Below are 23,244 nucleotides of genomic sequence, written 5' to 3'. Positions count from 1 at the left end.
CACAATTCTTCTTTCTGTAGCATTGATAGGTCCGCGTTTGCTCGGATACACATTGATTTCCGCTGCATTTAACGTCGCGATAAAATTGAAAGAGCGAGTTTTGATATTGTCGCGTTGTATTTCTTTTGTTGTAAAGTTATTGCATTTTCTGTAAACCTTTTATTTACTTTGTGCTGCTTTCGACACTCAGCTATTAATTGTTGCTAAATCGAAATAAGGTACAGTATTGTTCCTCAAAGATGTTTTCAAGGCTTTAAAAAATGGCTCGATTCCATCTAATTCTCATCCAAAAATTAATAATTCTATTCCCAATTATTTTGCATCATAGATCAAATGGTAATTGATTCAATAAGCAAAACACTACAATTCTATTCTCTAGTTGTCTTAACTTCCAATCAATCGATTCGAGTCAGTTCTTTAGACAAAATTAGTTCTTTATCGATTCGCCACCTGTCTACGAGCAAGCTTTTTCAGCCTTTGCTCTAAATAAAAGTGGTTTACCCACACCAATGTTGTTGGATAACTTTTATGCAAAACAAGCTTAGAAATAAAATAAACATTGATTATTGCAGTTTTATTTTATCATATATCATAGAGCGGTTTCTCAATGCGCTTTTTTTACAAAATAGGCCTATAAGTATTGTCAAAGTTGCTGTGGTCTTCCTCGATCTATGGGGTGCATATGGTGATTCCTCATGACTAAGTGATCCACCAAGCATTAGTTGCAAGGGGAGTGCATAGAATATCAGGACTTAATTTCAGTCAACTTGGCATCTGACTCTTGTGTTCACTCCAACACATTATACAGGGACCTGTGTAAAGGTTGTCAGTGATGACAATCAAATTGTTTTTTACAGTTTGTCCAGAAATGCTTATTGATCCAGAGCCTGACATTTCTCACAATTTATAAAAACTAGCTACCAGATTTGCATCTTCATCAACACTCGAGTCATATCACACAGGATTAATCAACGCATCACTACATATAGCTTACTGTTACGGCAACAAAATCAACAACCAATAAAATAATAGTTTCTGCCAGCTGACATTACAAACGACCAAAATAGAATAGTACTAATGAAATTACTATGTGTAGCAGCAAACTCGGGATATTTAAGTAGTTCTCCCTTTACGCCAGTATCTGAGCACTTGTTCAGCAGAATGTGACACTCATTTTTTGAGTTTGAAAAGCAAATACAAGTTAGTGAAAGCTATTAGTGAGTGAAAGCAAATTGAAAGCACCATAGGTAAATGGTATGCAGCAAATTGAAATAGTGTGTAATTCTTGCCAATGCATACATTGCCACATTAGGACTACAATTATTATCACATTCCATCATGTCCACCATCTGATGTACACACTGTCAGCGAATTGGCAATATGAACTAAGTTAAATGTATCCATACATATATATATACATGTGTATGTATACCATACTTGATTAATTTTTTTATTATTTGACTGTTATTTATAAAAAAAATTATCAATCAATCTATTCAATTATTTGTTCATAACAAAAAATATTAACATTTATTGTATTATAATAATTAATGTTTTTTATTACATTATAATAATTAATGTTTGAATTAACCATCACTATTAGCAAATGACAAATGAACATAGTGAATAACAAATAAATAGACAATAATTACAACAATGAATTGTTTAGATAATAGATAGTAGAAAATACACCAAAAAATGCAAAGCTTAGGATAGAGCAATAATAATTCAAGTTGTTGCTTTCTCTCATTTATTTACTACTTTATACTCATTCGTTTATCTCGTATTTAATAAGTACAAAAATTACTTACCGTTTACTTAATTACTTAAGTACAAAAATTACTTACTTTCGTTTTTGAGCTTTTGAAAGCTTGTAATCACATTTCCACATGTTTAGCACTTACAACACAACAGAGTAGGACATGGTGAATCTTTTGATACCAAATAGCTGTAATGTGAATTTTGTTGCAAGTCAACCTTTAACTGTGATTAGGGAATTCGTTGCTTGGTTGACATCATAGTTGGTAACATCCACGATGCTAGTGATACAATCATTACACTTCAGCTTTAGTGACCGAGGTACATAGCCAGTTGTAAAATAATCATTCTGTCTCATTTTTGATATAAGACATACTTGCATACTCATCATATTTAGTCATGTTTAGTTCAGCATGATATTAGTCTATTTACTTAGCCAGGGTTTGGCTCTTTTGGTGGGTGGGCTATTTGCCCCCCCCCCCCTCTTCTTTCCCTCTTCTCTCTTTTCCCCTTCTCATTTCTTCTTGGGAGAAGAGGGAAGGCGAAAAGAGAGAGGGGGTGGCAAATAAAGCCCTGATGTCTCATGATTTGTGTTTAACATTTCACAACTTTTATAGTTTTAATCTATGGTGGTTATCAGATAATATCACAGAATCGCTTTGGCTTACTGGATTATGTATCCAAGAAGGTTTTTATGTGAAAATAAATGTGATTTTGTCACCTCCTCGTTAGCTCCATTGTAAACAACAGTGCAGCCAAGCGTTAGGTACAATACAATGACGTAACTGCTATTTAAGTCTGACAAGGCAACCAATGGGCTATTATTGGCCAATATAGGTTTTTATATCTATGGTTTTATCACCAGACTAGTGAAACTACTTATCCAGCGAAAGAAAATCTTGCCAACAAACCGCAAAACTGAGAACAACTAGACCAGTAAACTAGGTTCAGCCTACCACTGAGTTCGTAGGGATAGATTTAGACAACTGCATAGGATGAGGCCTGATGCTTGAATTATATGTAGTTAACATTCATGCGCATGACGATCTAATCAGCATAGCAAAACTGGTTGCCAGTGCACAGGCAAACTATAAAACTGTACTATATCGTTGCGCGGTGCATAAACAATAATACTACATATTATCGACAAATAAACATAGTTGGGGATATCGAGGTTTATGAAAACGTTAAACGTGTGCAGCTGGCATTACTTGACTGCACTTACGTACGATTAACTACTTGGTCTAATAGGATATCACTGTTCGTGATTGATTTTAAGTCAATGCAGTAATAAATTACTAATCATAGAGATAGTAATAATAAGAGTAATAATATATTATAACAGTATAGTTGTAGTATATAATAGTATTGTATACAATAACTACAGCTGAGTAACGAGGTATTTATATTAATGTGAAGCAATGGATTGAGCCTTTTTGCATATTGGTAAATCGAATCAATTCGTCTACCCTAGGACACTTATGTATTCGCCTCATCTAACTTTTGCGTATTTGCGGAGTCATCCTCTCGCAAAAATTTCATGTTCGAAACTAAACTATCATAACGAACGAGCGAAAACGCGAAATTAAATAGCTTTGTTCATTGATAGTCAGGCCTGTATTCACTGGTTGCAAGTTGGGGCGGCTAATGTTAAGCGACTAGTTATAAACACCTAGGGGTGTGGAGGGGAGTGGTGTAAGCCCCCAACAGGTTTCTCTTATGTAGGGCCTTAGCCGGGCCTCTCGTGTGAAGTTTCAAAATTTTTTATTGGAAAGTATCAACATTTTTTTATTTTTTGAGATTTGTTTTGTTTTAGGTGATGTGACTGATGAGACGTTTTTAAATTAAAATAGGCAAAACTTGACCGCAGTTAAAACGCTCAGAAAAAAGACATCTTTTTCTTTTGAGCGTTTTAACTACGATCAATTTTGCGGATTTTATTTTAAGTTCATTCGGAGGTTTTTATGCTTTCGATGGGACATGGCTAAGCGGGTGTTTGGTAAAACTTGATCTTTTGCGATCCTTTATGAAAGTCGTTAACAAGAATATTTTGCCGCTGATGTTGATAATAATGACGCCTAAGAACTACTAAAAGTTGATGTTTGTCTCTATGGCTTGGAAGGAAGTGATATTCTACAGCGATAAAAACTGTGTCCACGGCCGTTGGGCAAAAAGCTTTTCGAATAAATGATGTTGAGGTCGAGTTATATGAAGCAGTTTATCATTGCTTTGGAACTGACCAAACAAATCCGTTCGAGTTAACCTTGTGTTTGAGATGAAATGTTACATTTTATCCGAGGGCGAGTTATCCGAGTTTGACTACTTAGCCGTGAAAAATTCCCAAAACATTGGGACGGCTCAGCCGGCCAGCCGTCCCAGGGAATACGAGCCTGTTGATAGTCCAAGAAACGAATGGCAGCAAGCGATCAATTTGCATTATCGAACTTGCCCACACCATTCTACCTGCGGTTCACAATTACAAATTAGTCCCAAATTGAAATTTTTTTTATCGATGAACTGAACCTGAGGAATCTAATTATGTTTGTTTCACTGCATTTATTTTCACATCACTATATTTTCGCACTCATCAGAGCTGCGAAATTAAGTGGCTGCGAAATTTTACTCTGTATGCTACTCACAAAACTAAACACTAGCGAAATATAAGTGTCCTAGGGTAGGAAGACAGTAAAGAATCAATTCAATTGACAGATAGAACACAAGTAATTAAGTGTCGAGCCTGTCTTTGGGTGTTGTGCCTGTGACTTCTGGAGTCTTGCAGGGCACAGTTGTCAGTTCAATGTTGTCGGTTCAAATTTAATCCACAAAAGTGATTATATTCATCTGCGATTGTTCATCTCTCTGTTGGCAAGTCACCTCTGTTGACTGAAGCAAATAATTTTTTCAAGTAATGTGATCAACGTTTTCAGAGTGAAACTTCTAATCCTGGTTTTGGGATGGAGTTGCAGAATGATTTGAAAGTTAATGAACATATTTCTTTGAAATTGAATCCGAGTGAAAGCAATTACTTGGCATGCGTAGGAGGGTTCATGGAGATGCTGAACAAAAGACAAGAAAGATTGCTTATATTTCTCTGGTTATACCTGGTCTTCAGTATGGCTGCATGGTTTGGGACCCTGGTCAGACCCGATCTTGAGTATGATCACATAGTTTGGGACCCTGGTTAGACTTGGTCTTGAGCGTGGCTGCATGGTTTGGGACATTGGTTACACCTGATCTTGAGTTGGCTGCTTGTTTTAGGACTCTAGTTAGACCTGGTGTTAAGTACTGCTGCATGGTTTGGAACCCTCAACTAAAAAAGGAGATTGTGTTACTAGAGTGAACTCAAAACAGTGCACTAAGATTTACATCTAAACAAAAAGGCAGAGTTAGTTTTACTGAGCTAAATGAAATTAATTTTTTTAATATATGGAAGAGAGACGAGTTAAACTTCGTCGTAATTTTTTTAGTAAAATTCTGGGTGGTAATATTGACATTGCTGTAGGAGTTAGAGTTAGAGATATTAGTTTGCCAGAGGACGCTAAGCCTCTTGCATTCTCCACTTGTTTTAGCCACTGCTATCTCCTTAGATTACAACTCACAGGTTTAAATACTCTTTTTGATCTCATGCTGTACGAGAACTGCTTACCAAAGTCCAGTAGATATTTAGAATGAAATTATTTCCACTGCAATTTTTACCTATTTAGAGGTCTTTTGCAAATTTTTTAACTGAGCAGAACTAAATCATTTTTTTGATTTGTTACATCTCAGAACTTGATACCCTTTTCATTGCTTATCAAGCTTACTATAATATGTAAAAGGCTTCTTTTGCCAGGCCCTATGAACGTAAAAAAATTGATTTCTAATCTACCATAACCCAATCTTGTTTCATTGATATTACCGTATCATACTACGACATAGGTGTTTGCTAGTATCACAAATTATTGGAGTATTTGGTTATCATTGTTACAGTTTTTTATCATTTTGGTGCGGTTTCTTTTTAGTTTTTAGAAGTTATGAAGCTCACAGACCAGGTTGTCAAAACCTTTAAAACTGCCAAAGTATTCCGAGAGAATACTGATGTAATAAACAGCATTAACTTTTCTGCTCAAGGTGACACTCTTATTACTAGTAGTGATGACGACCAAGTTATTATTTACGATTGCCAGAGTGGAACGTAAGTATTTACCTATTAAATTATTTAATTCTGTGTACACCCTGTAGGAGGCTTATGCGTTTGCCCACGGTTTGTGTGTGTAGAACTCGTCACAAATATTTTTAATTGGTTTTCTTTGATAGATTTTTGGCTTTATTTAAAAGCTCTTTTTTATTACACAATATTGTAAGTCAAGGAACTTTAATTACAAATACAAAATATTTAAAATAACTCATAAGATCAAGTCTTGAGATGATTTGCTCTGTCACTTTTGCTGGTTTAGGTTGAATAGGGCCTTCAGCATCTGCTATAATTTAGATATTTGGGGCTGAACTAACAAAATGCCTGATTATCGTGTTTTCTGTGAATTTTTTACGCCTTGAAAGGCACTCTCTTTGTATGACTGCTGTTGTGACTACCCTCAATGCTGTGACCTCACTTATCAATGTAGCCTGCACCACGCAAATCCCATCATGCAACAACCCTCACAATCATATAAGCAAAATATTTATTTTTAGAATGTATTGGCCAAATTCGTGATCTAAATGTTTATATCAAAGAATATAGTCCTGTGGAGCATGGAAAAGGTTTCATGATACATTTTTCCTGTTGTTTCGTGTTTTACACACAATATGCATCCAACTGCAATTACTATGATAAATATGATATACATGCATTTTATTTACCTTTGGGTTGATGTGATTTGAGCTGGTACATGTATTGATCGTCGCGTCACACTAATTTTTACACAGAGAATGCTAAACTGAATGAGAGCGAATATCATGTCGCTTTCATGCGTTGTGGGAGGATTTCGGTGAATAGATTTTCGGCATTTTCGTTATTCCGACTTACTCAGCACACCAACTGCCAAATTTGAATTTCAAGGGAAATTTCTGTTGATATCATATGGCAAAAAAATGTCACACGGCTCGGGCAAAAAACATCGTGTTCCACGTCGTAAGGCAAAAAACCATATAACAGGGACATCATTACCCGGGGGTGCACTGTACTTGTTTCCTTTGCTACTTGCACTGTTATATCGTATAACTTCTATTTGAACGCCATGGCGCTATTTTTCAGCCCTTCCTCTATTATAATAGTACTGCTTTATTAGAAGTGACGTTCAAATAGAGGGTGGCCTTGTAGTTTTAAATAGCACGTCAAAATTTTAGGAAGATAAATTCAACCCTTTTACGGGCAAAGCTAATGTTGCCTTTATTTTGCACTCTCCTTAGGCCGGAGCGACAGTAACCCTTTTGAATGCAAATCTGCAATGACTTACCTCCAACATGTTGTAAATCTCTATATAAATATGCATTAGATAGGTGATAAGTATCTCTATTAGTTGATATCTATTGCTTGCAATCAACCTACGGTGATCTTATTTCTCTGTGAGCATTTTGTTGGAGCTTTCAGTTGTTCATTTCATTCTAAATTTGAAGTCATTTTTTTATTTTATAAATATATTTACCAATGTTGCATAAAAGCTCATTGTTCTTATTGGTATGTTTGCTATAGTTTAAAGCCAAAACTGACTCTTCATGTGCGATAGAAGGGAAGTTATGAGCGTCGATTCATTATAAGCCGAGTTTATATAACTGTAAGGATTTTATCACATAATATTCCACATGTCTGCATATTTATAAGTTATATCATAATAATCTATCAAATGCTACAAATATATATTCGAAAACAAGTGACATACACGAACCATACTTATAATACATGCAGAAACAAAAATTAACATTTTCACACAAATATTTGCATCTTTTGCGCAGCCAGTTGCTTTCTGTTTGTTGCTTTTGATGGAATGAACATCCGGCTGTTCAATTTTTTCCACAATGTCGTCTGACCTCAAATTTCCTTCCGCGCAACTGAACTAGTCGATAGTACCATCCAAAGAATTTTTTAGCAAAGCAAAACTTTTTGCGTTTCATTTCACACAAATAATTTAGTCGCAAACTTTTAGCCGCAAGCGCGTTAAACACAAATTTTAGCCTAAAACTAGTTCATATGCCATCATAAATTTAAACCATTTTTTCGCATACATCGAAGTGTCAACGCCGCGTTAAACAGAGAACTACTAGTAGCCTGATACTTTTCTTAATTCTGTGGGATTGCTTTCAAAATTTTAACGAAAAGCTTTGGAGCTAAAAAATGGACTTTGATACGAATGGAAGCAACGAACAAATTAATTGTTATGATGTAACCGAGCCATTATCAGTATGATTTTGTGGGCACTTTTCTACTGATCACTTTCTATTATGGGTTCGTAAAGATCAAAGAATGTCAAAGTTGCGATCAAATAGAGGTAGTGTTCAATGAAAGGGTAGCACTCTATCTTTCAACCCATAAAAAACCCTTTCAGCGTTTAAATAGAGGTGGCGTTCAATTAGAATATGTATGTTAACTATTTCTTGTCTTCCTTTCTAGCTGTGCTGTGGTATATATACTTGCAGTCCTAAAAAGAATTTGAACAGCAAGAAGTATGGAGTTGGCCTCATAAACTACACACATGCTCAAAACACAGCAATTCATAGCTCAACTAAAGTTGATGGTAATGTCTGTAATGGTCTGCTCTTTCGACTGCCGTTATCCTGTAGCTTAGCACATTTTGTACCTGACAAGCTTTGTTGCTTTACCCTACCATTTCATACGATCAAAGCAATGTTTTCGATTTTCTTAGCCAAGTTTATTTAAAATGTGTGTAGGGCGATTTTCCTAAAAGAATGTATAGCAACATTATTTTCTAATCATTTACAAAATGCACTGCCATTGGACAAGTTTGTGGCAATCTAAGATATCTAATGATTGTTGCAGTTCTCCGCTGTCTTCTCAAAAGCTTGTCTTACTGCGGAATATCTGTACAAGACAAAAGTAATAATACAGATGACATTAAGGGTGCTTTGTTATCATGAGTGTTCCACTCCTTAGTGGATGCTCTGCTAAGATGCCAAATATCATCAGTTGAGAGTTAAAAAAGATCATAACTGGTTGTTATGATCTTTGCAAACTGTATCCTGTCAGTTTAAAAGCCAGCAAAGTCTCTAGTTAATCAGTGTTAGAGGTTGACTCAGGTTAGATAACTCAACACAGATTAGTAAATGTTGGTTTAAAGGTTGACTCGCAACAAAATTTACTTATACTGATATCACTGATTACTGATATCAAATGGTTCGCTATGTCTTACTCTGCAGTGTTGTAGGTACGAAATATGTGGAAATGTAATTACAAGCTCTTAAAAGCTCAAAAATGAACGGTTAATTGCAACCATTACGAAAACGTCATTGGTTGGAATCCCTCTCCAAAACGCCTCAAATGGGACTTAGTTCAACACGATGTGCTTCTGTTTACACTTTCATGCAACATCATTCGTCGAAATATTTTCACAAATATACTTCGCGCATTTAATGAAACCATGTCTATTGTCCTTACGCGTCTTTTTTATCATCATTGTAATGCTGTCACTTTGAACACTGATATCTCAAAACCTAGCCTAAAAGTTAGCTTAATTTTTTAACCTTAGCTCGATGGTGTGCATATCGTCCTCTGATAAAAATGAGGAGCCTGTTGGTCACTTGTGATAGTCGAAAAATGCTGCAGAAATTGTTTGCGCCAATTGGCAGAAAGTATGGGTCACATGATCAGATTACGACTAGATGATTAGACCAGGCTGAAACGAAACTGTAAAGTAGCGAGCGTCTATAAATTTGATAAGGGCTTTCCGGTAGAAACCGAAGTGTTCGTCATAAACCAGTGCTACGAGGCGTTTTATATTGAGCCTTTTATTGGTGGAAGTTTCAGAGCTATGACTTCTCTTTCATAGCTTAAGGGCTTAGTAATACGGAGCACAGTCCAAACTTCACTTATGTTCAAACAGATTTTTTAAAAAAGGATAGTAAAGTTTTGTGAATATTCAACTCTACATCTACATAGTGTCCATCACATGGCTCAAAGTTTCTCGACGCATCACAGCTTTGCAAGGGACATAGAAGGAGCTAAATGTGAACATTTCAATTATAAAATATGCACATATCATAAAACAAATAAGGTAAACATCGCCTGTTGTTAAAGGCTACTTCACACTATACTGTCGTATGTTGGAGTTGTCTTTTCGGTATTCATACGCGCATTGTAAACCGATATCATCGACGAAGCAACGCTGAAACATCAGGAATGTTTGCAGCTGCCAAACTTTCATGATATTTCGTCGAGCACCAATGACAGTATGCACAATGTGCACCATTTCAGTGATTGTAATTCGCTGTCACAGATAGTGTAATTTATTTATTTCTATTTGTGATTTTTGTTGTGGGACTAGTATTTGATTTAAGCACACAAACACAGAGAGGTTCCTTTGAGAAGAATAGAAAGGAAAAATGAGAACACTCCATCACGGAGTATTTACTGATGCAAAAGCGGATGGGTTTGGGGTAGTGGGAACATTGTTATCATCGACTATCACCGAAGTAATGTGGCATCAACGCCGCGATACGGTGATATAGTGTGCACCAACCTTAAGAGGGGAGTTAGTTACCCCTATCTACCTACCAGCACCTAGGCTGTGTCCTCCCAACAGCGTCGAGGCTAAAATTTTGGCGACACGCTTCTTCAGTAAAGTAACAATATAAAGCTGGTTCCATTGTCACTTCATTGAATCTCCCTTTACATTTTTCTAAGAGGCATGTTTTCTTGCTGTGTGTAGTCATCTGATATACTCATTGCCAACATTATCTGAGGTTTTTGGACTGTTGAATGGCTTATATTATAGTCTCATAGAAACATCTGATCCCAAATAATAAGACAGGTTAAGATATAAAGCCAGTCCCTGACTGACTGAAATGCGGTTGAGGTTTCACTATATGTTTATACGCGACAAAGGTTGTCTTGTACTGAGATATCTGCATTTTTCTTGTTCTAGTAATGTCAGTCGTTTATTTGTAGACACATTGAGATACCTTTCACTACATGACAATAAGTATATCAGATATTTTCCTGGACACACCAACAAGTATGTAACATTTTCCTTTTAGCACTTTTAATTTAATCAGGTATAAATCGCATATCAATTTTGTATTTTAAAGAATAGAGAAAGCATAATATTATTATGCCTTATTAGTTATCTTGAGGTGTTGACTGATGTTCTAAAAAAAGAATCAAGGAGATTGACCCACTAGAAGCTGAGATATAGCCAGCCAAACACAGGTCTATCTAATAAAGAATCAGAGGAAAACCCTTCGAAAATCCCGAAAACTGTGACATATAAAATCGACTTAATGTTCATGTGCCGGAGTTGCGCACCCTTACCGCCGTTACGTATAATGATTGTCTTGGCTACGAGATGTGAAACGCTTCTCGCGATAGTAAATAATTTACAGACTAGCTCTGGTTTTTCAGGAAAATCAAGCAAACATTGTGTGGTAAAGGCATTTGCCCACAACCCCTCGCCATGATTTTTCAAAACAGAAGAGCAGATTTTGACTATTGTGCTTCAAATTTTAACTCGATCTCCACGGATATGCTCCGAAGATCCTCTGTTCAACGAACGGCGCTTGTATAGTCTATATGCGACATCAGCGATTGCAGTTCGTTTAGAATAAAAAATTGGAATGTGAATTTTTGTTCACTCATCATTTTTCTACTGTGTATCTACTGCAGCATTCAGTTGATTTTAATGATTATCGTCACTATTAACAAACTGTAAGTTCACTACAGCCATAATCTTAAAAAGAATAACTTGACTGTGCTGCTCTTGCTGTAAGAAAAGAAAACGATAACTTTTGATTTTTTTATTGATCTATTATCTTATCTATGATTATTTTTTATGATTAATATAATAATCATAATGCATATTATACAAAATAATAATATAACTGCGTATAGAATAAATGATGTAACTAGTATAACTTGTAGAAAATTCCAAATGATAACCGAGATTGATGATTGATTTAATTGATTCCATTTATTAGCTATAGTTAAAAAAATCTGAACAACGCTAAAGATGAGTTTAAATAGGGAAGCTAAGTAGGAGAACAACAAAACTGAGCTGAACTAGCAAGATAGCGGAATGGTGCTAAATAATAGATGCGTGTAATTATTTTATGCTAAAACTAATCTACACGTCAGAGGGACTGGTTCGGAATTCTCAGAGCAATGGTTGTTAGGCCCAATTTGATTGTTTCATACTTCCAGGGATTAAACCAATTAAAACACCGTGATTGTTATAGGAGAGCGCATTAGTTGGCTTAATTGACCAATGGCACATAAGTCGATTTCATACGTCATATATTGATGATTACCAAAACACTTATGTTTTTTGGTAGACCTGTGTTTGGCTGGCTATATCTCAGCTTCTGGTTGGTCAATCTCCGTGATTCTTTTTTTAGAACATCAGTCAACACTTCAAGATAAATAATAAAGCATAATAATATTATGCTTTCTCTATTCTTTAAGTAAATTTGCATAACATTTTGGAGGTTTGACAAAACCTTCTTCCTAAACATTTCTGTAGTTTTTAGTAGGTTAGAGTCAAATCTCTGGGCAGATTGCAGGACTTTTGTAGCGTTTTTGTAGCAGTGTAAAAGTGATGCTGTGTTTTACAGAGTTGTTACTCTATGCATGTCTCCAATAGATGATACCTTCATATCAGGCTCTTTAGACAAATCCATACGCCTCTGGGATTTACGATCGCCGAATTGTCATGTGAGTTTTATCAACAGTTCACTGGTTTTAGTTATTGTGTAAAATAAATCCTCTTTGAGCTTTTCACTTGGGCTATAAATAAAATTGTGTGAATTTAAAGTAAATAGTGTCATTTTGGCTAGCAAAAGGTCCTAAAGATATTAAAGGGTTACAAGATTTCTCATCGAAATGTTTCTCATCTAATTGACCTTGAAAGAACCTTGGTGGATAAACCAGTTTTGTTGATTTATCGCCATAATGGAAATGAACCCTTATTGCCTTTTTAATATTTTTTATCGAGAAAAGGCTTTTTAAAGCTTCAAAATTGACTCATAGTGTAAATCAGTAATGTAGAATTATGTATTTAAATTCAATTCTATTGTTAATGTTTGTAAACCTGAACCATTTTAATAAAATTGTGAAGCGTTTTCAAATAGTCTATATTAAGGATAGTTGCGCTGAAGATCACACCATGTAACAATATAGTCCCCATATTGTGACCTTTCTAGCTATTATAAACATATTGTTAATTCTTTTAATGATATTTTGTATTTATATATATAACTATCTCTCTTATGTAGATCTTAATGTTTTTGTATACAGTAATACTTCAACTTACGAGTGCTCCAACGTACGAGAAACTTGAGATACGAGCCAGCTTTTAAGCAAGTTTTAGCACTAACATACGAGCCATGTTTGAGATACGAGCACGTGAGTCAGCTGCCAAGTATGCCGGAGGTGTTTTATGAGAACAGCATCACTCTGTATTTTTCAACTGCTCAGGTTATATTTTGTGCGCGATTTTCAGTGCAGAATTATGTGAATTAAAAGTACTGTGCGTAGACCGAAAGTTTGCCAGTAAAATGAAAGATGAAATGCAAAGAAAAAGCAAATGATAACAATTATTAAACGGAAAATTATTGAAAAATGTGCGAAGTGTGTATGCTTGATTGAGCTAGCTCAGCAATATGACAGAAATACATTCACAATTATCAAACAGAAGGATTATATTCTGGGCATTGATTTAGTTCGCAAGTGGACTAACCATAGTTTCTAAATGGCGCAGCGATCTTCACGACCGCTGATGGCGAGACTGCTCAGGCATTGGATAAAAGATCAACAATTGGCCGGTGACAGCGTAACTGAACGATGCTATGTGAAAAGGCCGGTGCTATCTATCAAAACTATAAACATTCGGACAAGTTGGCTAGTGGTCGTACATTAACCGTTTGTGACGACACCTGTGTTCGCCCTAATCGCAACATGTTGAAAGGGCGACAAAGGCAAATGTCCTTAGATAGGTTTATCTTAAAACGGCCGGCTAGTCGTGAAAGCGAAACAAAGGAAAAATTAGCTAACCAGCGAGAAACTTCCAACCACCTCATGAACGCCGAAGAAATTTTAATTTTGTAAAGTTAAAAATGAAAGTTTGCTTTTAGGTTTGCTTCTAAGTTTGTCTTTTAAGACTTTGATAAAATCCAAATTTATCAAAGTTAACTGTTGTAATGAAAGATAACTCTCTATTACTCCCTAGGATATCTCCCTCTCTGGCAAATGCTAGCGTTAGCTGCTAGTGTATGTATTTAATTTTACATTTTAATTAATCACATTTCCTTGCATTATTTTTTATTTGCTGCTTTTTAAAAGCTTGTGGTAAGTTAGGACAATAACCAACATGTTCTTTCTGTTACAATATCTTGTTTTGCGTGTTTTGTTTGCATTTTTTTAGAGTATGGAAACTAATCAATATATATTTAATTGTTCTATATATAAATAAATTGCACCAACATGCGAGTAAATTGACATATGAGCTCAGTCTCGGAACGCATTAAGCTCGTAAGTCGAAGTATGACTGTATATGCATGTACAAATGTCTGTGGACAGCCTCGTCAGCATATATGTATATAATGCATATTTACAAGCATACATTTATATGCGTGTATGTGTGTTCATATGTATATATATATATAATAAATATATATATATGCATATATATATATATAATAAATATATATATATACAGTGAAACATGGATAACTCGCCCTCGGATATAGCGGACACATGGTTAACTCGAATGGATTTGCTTGGTCCGTTCCCACGCAATGATAAATGGCTCTATATAACTCGAATTCAACACTGTTAATTCGAACTGTTTTTTGCCCAACGGCTACCGAAACGGTTGCTATCGCTTTAGAAATTCACTTTATTCCAAGCCATAGAGGTAAACCTCAACTTTTCGTAATTCATAAGCGTCGTTATTACCTCCATCGGCAAAATATTTTTGTCAATGACTTTTCTAAAGGTTTGGTCAAATTTGATTTATACTTCTATACGATGAATAGCACGAGCTAGCCGGGTCACGCGCGCAAGGATTTTCGCCACGCACATACAAAACAAAAACAGCATGTTTTTGTTTTGTATTTGCGTGGCGAAAATCCTTGAGTGCGTGACCCGGCTAGCCCGTGATGAATAGTTTTTCGACGTTGATTCCGTGTTGAATCAACGTCGGAATGTTGAATGTTTAAAACGTCTTAAAAATTGTTGTACATGTAATTAAACGTATACGTTGTCTTAGCTAAAAAAACTGTTCTTCGTTTGACCTAAACACAGAATACGTGTGTACATTCAATAAGTATCCATTCAAAAAGCGTGAGTGATATACAATGTACCGTAAAACCTCGTAAAACTTTTAATTGAACTGCCTCGGAGTGTTGCTCTTAACGAATCCCAGGTAAAGTAAGGTAATCTTTGCATAAACTTCAAAAAAAATCTGCAAAATTGATCGTGGGTAAAACGCTCAAAAGAAAAAGATGTCTTTTCTTTTGAGCATTTCAGCAAGGATCAAGTTTTGCCAATGTTAATCTAAAAAACATCCTGGCAATAACATCACCTCAAACAACAAACCAATCTCAAGTGATAGAAAAATCTCTATACTTTTTGATAAAAACGTTTTAAACTTTACATTAGAAGCATTTAATTTGAAACAAGCCATTTGTGCTTTTGATTTATATTATAGTTTGTTTATGTACATGTATCTACTAATAAATAAGTAAATACATGGACTTGTGACAGTGCTCTGATAACTTGAACGCTCTGATAATTCGAACACTTGCTCGGTCCCTTGAAGTTTGAGTTATCCGAGTTTCACTGTACATGTATATATATATATATATATATATATGTATGTATATTTATATATATATATATATATATATATATATATATATATATATGTGTGTGTACAGTGAAACTCGGATAACTCAAACTTCAAGGGACCGAGCAAAAGTGTTCGAATTATCAGAGCGTTCAAGTTATCAGAGCACTGGCACTGTCATATATATATATATATATACATATATATTGTGGAGGACCGGGACATGCCTGTGTACTATTTGCTGCACTCATATATATATCCGCACTATCATTTAACCGAACCTCTCGAACTTCCCTTATTGCATACTTGAACTGCCTTTTTATTATATAACTGTATCACTGAACTGCCTTTTTGTTACATAACCATCCTGTTATATCTGGCATATCCTTTGTGATATAAATAGATCAGTAGGCGGAGTTAAACGATAGGCGCTGGCTATATAAGCCAGCGCGGTAGACAGGCAGAGTGTGCTTGATTCCACTCATACTTGTGCATACTTGTATTAAAGATATCGATAATAAACTGCTATATACTCATACGAACCGTTTCTATTGACGCCTGCCTGGTTGGCTCACCGATTGTATAAGCAGACTCAGTGCAATCAACAGACGGAACTGCCAGGGTGACTCTAAGAAGGCTAGGAGGCGATCCACGGCCTTGTCTAGACTCGATCAGGTGTGCCATGGCACTAGAGATCCAGTCTTAAGACCAGCCATTAGTGGATCCAGACTAGCCTGGGATAGAGATCCAGAGGCAGGCCGGGGGTTTGGTTTCAGAGCAAGCCTGACTACTAGATTCTTGTCTTGGACTGACTGGACCGCCACAGGCAGGTCAATCAGGCCTCGGACAAGGTCAGCCAGTAGCCCAGGTTGCGACTCCCTTGTTAGGACGTAAAGCTGACTCAGCTACCGGAGTCAGATCCTTTACAATATGTATATATATGTATAGTAATTAAGAGCAGGTGCAAAAGCATATAAAAAGAGAACTCTACACTAAAAACCTAAAAGATAATTAGTGGAGTATGAAATATTAAAAAAAAAATATTAAGAAGAAAGTATACTTTTAGTAGTTGTGCTACAAATTTGTTTCATGTGATGCACTCATCAGACGTGGTTGGACTAAAATATATATATATATATTTTAATATATTGATATATATCTTTATATATATGTATATATATATACATATATATAAAGATGTATATATATATAGGTATATATATATATACAGCGCACCCTCAGGATACGATTTTGATCCGTTTCAGTGTTGGCATCATATGGCAAAAAAATAGTATAGAGTGGTATAAAAATCTTAGTAATTATATAATGCAAACATCCCTGGTAAAAATGATCAAAATGTTATATAAATACTGTATATATTAAAACTAGCAACGAAATAGTATGTTAATTTCAGTAACTATAGTTACCTACAGCAACTTTAGGTATTTAGGGTATTTATTGGTTATGATCCGCATTAAAATGTAACATTGCTATGTGCAGTATGTACCGTAGGGAGTTCTTACTTTGGAGACAGACGTACGTATAACATAAACTTTGAATATAACTTAAATGAGTCTAGCTTACTACACACACTTTAAGCTAAGTTTTAGTATGTATTTTTAATGATTTTACGGAACTTAACTTTTTATCACTAAAGCTCTATCACTTATCTGTTTCTGGCTTCGTTTGCACTATAACTTTTAACCAACCTCATTAAAACCTTTTTCAACCTAATTCACCAAGAAAGCTCTAGCGATGCTGTTCTCGAAAGCGTTCTGTTTAACCCTTTGGCTGGGGAAACGACAAAAATGTCATTTATCGGTTGTGTGGGGAAACAAACTTTATGTCGCTTTCGGTAGACGTTTATAAAGCTGTCGTCTAGTAACGTTAAACAAAGGATGTGAATGCTAGTAAGTTTTAAATATCATCAACAAGATATTAGTCGATGAATTACCATATGAAACAATTATCTGAGAGGCGTTGCTTTGTGCTAAAAGCTAAAGAAATCGCGCCTCCTCGGAAAAGAATAAAAATTGGAAAAACCAGTCAGCATCGGTTCGGCGTTCAAAACCGTAAAATAAAAGTTTATTTGATTCTGCAATCGTTACCGATCTTTTGTCTGATCAGAATAAAAATAATTCAGATGATAGAAGTCATGCAAACTTTTTGGACTTTTAATATACTTGGAATATACAGAGAAGAACGATCGTTATGGTAGCTCGCACAGCTACATCATAGCGCTGGACTCTACCGAAAGGAATGCTTTCAAGCATTTCATACAGAAACAGTTGTAAATGGTAGTTTTTTGTAGTAGTAGATATGTACATGAATGTTTGTGTACAAAAGATTTTGTTCGTAGAAATAAATTTCAGTTTGAGCTATGCATGTTCATAAAATACCAATGTTATTGAATTTTCAAAAATAAATTACACAACTTTCAGGTGTTTTTGCGGGGCTTTAACCCAGCCAAAGGGTTAATACGTAATGCAATGAATTTTTGTTAGCAGGTTAAAAGAAGTTGTCTTGCCTTGGATCTGTTTGAAGGGATCGCAACTCCAACTTCGCTACTACTTTTAAAGAAAATCTCACCATTTTCCATACTAGAAATGCTAAACTGAGAGAAATCGATCATCGTGTTAAAGTGCACTCTTTCAGGCGTTGTGAAAATGTTTTTAGCGAACAGCATTTTGGTGTCATTGTAATTTTGACATACGTAATAAGCACACCGGCTGCCAAATTTCAGTTCAGTCGAAAAAAAATTTAAATTTGTATGGTGAGGTGAGAAAATCATCATGTTCCACTTCGTAAGGTGAGAAAATCGTATAGCAGGGTAATCATATCTCGAGGGCGCACTGTATGCATATACATGTATATACACATAATAGTTATGTAAAATAGTTGTACTTAACTTTCAGCTACTGGCTGCTTCATGACTTCTTCTGTCAATCTTCAGGGAGTACCAGCCTGAAGATTGACAGAAGAAGTCATGAAACTGCCAGTAGCTACAATTTGAGTACACCTATTTTACATAACTAGACTATTTGCTCCAATTTCTTGTAGAGCTATTTTATTTTAGTATTACTTAACTGCATTGTTTTATAATTTAGTAGAATCCTAGTTGTAATTATATATACACACATATATACATGTATATACCAATATATACCAATATATTTACTTTTTAGTATTTTTAATTTTTTGTATTTATAAATTTTTATATGTATAAATATAATTTTTATAAAATTTATGCTTTTAAAAATATAATTACCTTTTATTAGTTTCATGCTTGCTGAGCGCATTCCGCAGCAATCATGTTTGCTGATTTCTCAGCAAACAGGAAAGTACTAGTAATAAAGTGGTTTTTTTAAAGTGATAGTCTGTTTTACCAGCTTGAACTTGCTCTGATTTTATCATTGAGCATTCTGTTCGGATTATAAGCTTTTATTCATATACATGTATATATGCTGTTGGTAATGGCAGCCTCAAGTCTTGGTGAATGTATGCATTACTATTAGTTTATAGTAGATTTCCAAGAATTGTGATCACGGTTCTTAGCATATGCGATTGAATATATACATTGAAGACAAGCCTAGAGGTCTTGGAGAAAGCATATTACAAATGTATAACTTCATAATGAATTTAAAATTTTAAGCTAAAGGATTATTGATTGCTATTTTACCGTACCATATTTCTCATGAATTTATTATTCAGTACTAACAATAAATATTTATTGTTGATGCTGAATAACAAACCTGAGTTTCGAATGTTTAAATTCGTTTAAATAAAAAATATTAAATTTGTCAACACTGACATTAAAGGTATTTTGAAAAGAACTAGCTATGCTTATAGCCTCTATTTTATATCTTATAGCATCGCTTGTTGGTATGAGTTTTGTTAGTGCAGACTCGCAGTGTGACAGTCTCTAGATCATCTTCCTGTACACCATACACTTTATGTTTAGTATCCACTTTCCTGTTTAATTTCGCTGTATTATAACTGTGTAACCTCAGGGTCTGATGCATCTGCCTGGCAGACCAGTAGCTGGCTTCGATCCAGAAGGTCTCATATTTGCTGCCGGCATCAACTCTGAACAAGTCAAGCTTTATGATCTTCGATCATTTGATAAGGTATCGTCGGCTACTCCCATGCCTCACAATGCCTTTTCGGTTAGCTTGTGTTCCTGTACGTGTATATATGTAGCCTTACATCTTTCACGTTGCATCGTTTATTTTTCGTAGATTTTCTTTTTATCATCGTATTTCCTCAATAGCACAACAAAGATCAATTCTAATTTTCCGATAAGAGTAGAATATAAAATCTCACTGGGAATAGTGTCCGACAGCAATGAGCTCCTAGTTTTGTTTAATGATATTTCTCAGTGGAGCTACGTAGTATGAGTGCTACAGGTTCGGGTTATTCAGTTTTTGGTTTAGTCTCAGAGAAGTACATTTGTACAAAAACTGAGTACATTGCCGAGCAACTCTGCCTTGGAGCTATTTGTAACACTTGAGTTGCCGTAGATTATTTTCATACATTAAAATTTATGTTCATAAAAATAGGATTAGCTTTTAAATTGTTTCTAACGATCGAAACTCATTTTAAATTAGCAAGTATAACTCCACACAGTGTTCTCATAGCTTAAACATGGTGAGGTAGTTGGTTCAAGTGAAACAGTCCGACTTTTGTGTTCAACAGGTTTGTATGCTCAACTTTCGTTAATACTCCATCTAACTACATCCAGAATGAACAAGGTGTTAAACGCTCTGTGCTCACATTGCATCTGTTTTTATTCTTTTTGTCTTTAACTTGTTTCATCGAATAAATAAAGGTTTTCTGTTTTTTTGTAACCGTTTGGTGGTTTGTTCCCCGAGCCATGCAATGTTTTTAGTAAACAAAACTGAAAAAGCTTGGAGGTCAAACAGAAAATTTGGCACATACTTGGGCCAGAGAAATTAACAAATTCAGCTGACTGATATAGTTTTCTTGTAAAGTACTCTACCGCTCGGAATAATATTAGAACCCCCGGTACAAGGCGATTCACTTGGTTCTTGTGTATTACCTTATTTCTCCGTAAGTAGTTAATACAGGTAGCTCCAGTATGTATCCCGTTAGATCACAAATTTGTTTGTGATATTTCATTTGCTCTCATACAGAGAAGCGTTTACCAACTTTGAATAGTACCAATTGTTTCAAAACAACTTAATTTATCACTTTTCTATAGCTTCAGTGTGCAGTTGAAATTCTCCTCTTTCAATGATTCCTTTCTCTCAGCTCCAAGTTGAATAGTTTTTATGTCGTTCAAAATATTATACTCAACATTATCACTAGCCTATCGTAAACAATTAAAGCGAGACCATGGTTTTTATTTTTTGGTGTTGCAATAAAAATAATGTAAGACACCATCGATTGACTTGTGTAGTATTAAATATGAGATATCATTTTAGAACACTAACACAGCACTCATTATAATTCTCACTGACGTAATCAGCACAAAACTTGAAATTTTACCAAATATCTGAGCATGATTTAGTCATGAGAGTTTAATGAAGAGCAGGTCTGGTAACTCGTAAAACTACACCAAAAATGGTATGCTTCAACTTAAAAAATTGTTACATGTGAAGGTTAGGGAGCATATTCAGTAGTCTTGTAATGAAGAGATTTTTAGGGATAGATACTATACTTGGCTCTCTAAAGTCTTGAAGGATTCTTGGATATATATATATATACCGTCAAATCTCTATTCGAGTGTTGTGGTGCTGTATTTTGCAACCCTTCCTCTATAGCAGGGATGTCAAATGCATTTGCATAAGGGACCAAAATCCAAAACACACTTCAGGTCGCGGGCCAAGCAGGATTAACATTAATTGAGCACCCTAAAACTAAATGTTTTTTGAAGATAAATATGAATAAAAACAGACACAAATATTATTATGAAACAAACTTTGACCTTAAATGATATATATTTTACTCTCCATAAAAATATCTGTCAAAAGTTATACAAGTTAGAAATCTGAACATGTTACAAAGCCAGAAAATATACATAGAATGCGTGTTTTTCAACAATAACAATAACAATAACAATTTAAATCATTCAGTCTTCTCTGCTCGTATGACTCTGATCTGGTTATATGCTCCGATCACAGCTGAACACTTAGCATCTTTTTGGTAACAAGTTTGTTTACGGTTGGTGTAAAGTCGGGTATTGTGGAGATTCTCAGGATGAACTGCAGGTGCTCATCAGTGAGATGACTTCTGTTTGCTGATTTGGTAATCTCCATCGCTGAGAAGAGTTTATCACATAGATATGCGTTCCCAAACATGCACAAGGTTCGAGCCACATGAAGACGGAGCTGACGCATTGATATAGGGATGGAGGGAATGAACCATGTGGGTTCTGCAGTGTCGTACTTTGCCTCGTCCCATTACACTGCAGCTCAATCAGTTCCATCTGAATTTGCGCAGGTGCAGTTTCAACATCGGCATGAAATGGATAGCAAAACACCTCAAAGTTTTTTTGTGCCACAAGTCTCTAAAGTGCCGTGCGAACTCAGCATGTAGTGTGCTCAGTTTATCAACAAAGTGCGTTCTGGGGAACACAATTGTGCCGACTTGGTTCAACATTACTTGACAACAGGGAAAGTGAAGCAAGTTGCACTATTACATTTGAGTCTCCCAGATTACTAGCTATCTTCTCTTGAAAGCCCTCACTGCGTCATACATGTCAGTGATCTTGCAGTCACGTTCCTGAAGATACAGATTAAGGGGGATAAGATGAGCTGCTCTATCAGCCAGAGACGCCAACGCACACTTCCATTTTTCATCCCCCAAATCAATGGAGTCTTTTCTTTTACTGTCTGTAGCCTGACAGACTTCGGTGCTGAGCTCACAACTTTCCCCAACTTTAGCCAACGCACCTCTGTATGATATGGAGTGTTGATAAACTCAATCTATCTCCGGCATAAAGGACCAAAACTGCCGCTGAGTTAACCCTTTAATCTGGATAAAATTTACGGCTTCTGTTACACTGCTCATTACATGGTCCATCTTCAGGGCTTTGCCACTTAGTGCTTCTTAGTGTATTATTCAGTGATATGCCGCTAACTCACCAGTACAGTTCTTCTCGTGCATCTTCAATCGCATCCTTCCCACCTAGTCCCCTTTTTGCCCTGCACATAACCGGCGCTCCATCAGTTGTCAGTCCAATAGGTTTGTCTCAGGGATGTTTCAATCGGTTACACTTCGGCATACGTTTTCAAAAATGTCTTGTCCAGTCGCTGCCCCGTACATCATTTTTATGTCTATTACTTTCTCCGTTACACCCAAATTGGAGTCTACTCCAGGATGTAGATAACTAGTTGTGACGTATGGTATGGTCATGCTACTACCTTTATCCATAGCTAAAGAGTAGGCAAGGAAGTCCTTGCTTCTTTCAATCAACTGTGCTCTTATATCAGTGGCCACCTCACAGATTTGCTCAGTAAGATGAAATGGTTTCGAA

The 23,244-nt window shown here is 35.6% G+C and overlaps 1 protein-coding gene across 2 annotated transcripts in view; it reads left to right on the top strand.

Moving 5' to 3' along the window:
- The first annotated feature begins 77 nt into the window (after nt 1-77).
- LOC137390005 (WD repeat-containing protein 82-like) overlaps nt 78-23,244 on the top strand; it is a 32,202-nt gene continuing 9,035 nt past the window's right edge. Inside the window, exons 1-6 of one of the 2 annotated variants that reach the window (XM_068076223.1) lie at nt 78-218; nt 5,760-5,932; nt 8,371-8,468; nt 10,856-10,922; nt 12,514-12,613; nt 19,757-19,873. In XM_068076223.1, coding sequence (XP_067932324.1) covers nt 5,772-5,932; nt 8,371-8,468; nt 10,856-10,922; nt 12,514-12,613; nt 19,757-19,873 — 543 coding nt within the window. In that variant the 5' untranslated portion in view covers nt 78-218; nt 5,760-5,771. The remainder of the gene's footprint in view (nt 219-5,759; nt 5,933-8,370; nt 8,469-10,855; nt 10,923-12,513; nt 12,614-19,756; nt 19,874-23,244) is intronic. The other variant, XM_068076224.1, reaches the window with a different exon arrangement.

This window comes from Watersipora subatra, chromosome 3 (genome assembly GCF_963576615.1).
Source record: "Watersipora subatra chromosome 3, tzWatSuba1.1, whole genome shotgun sequence".
Taxonomy (NCBI): Eukaryota; Metazoa; Bryozoa; class Gymnolaemata; order Cheilostomatida; family Watersiporidae; genus Watersipora; species Watersipora subatra.
This window is presented reverse-complemented; position numbering and strand designations above follow the sequence as displayed.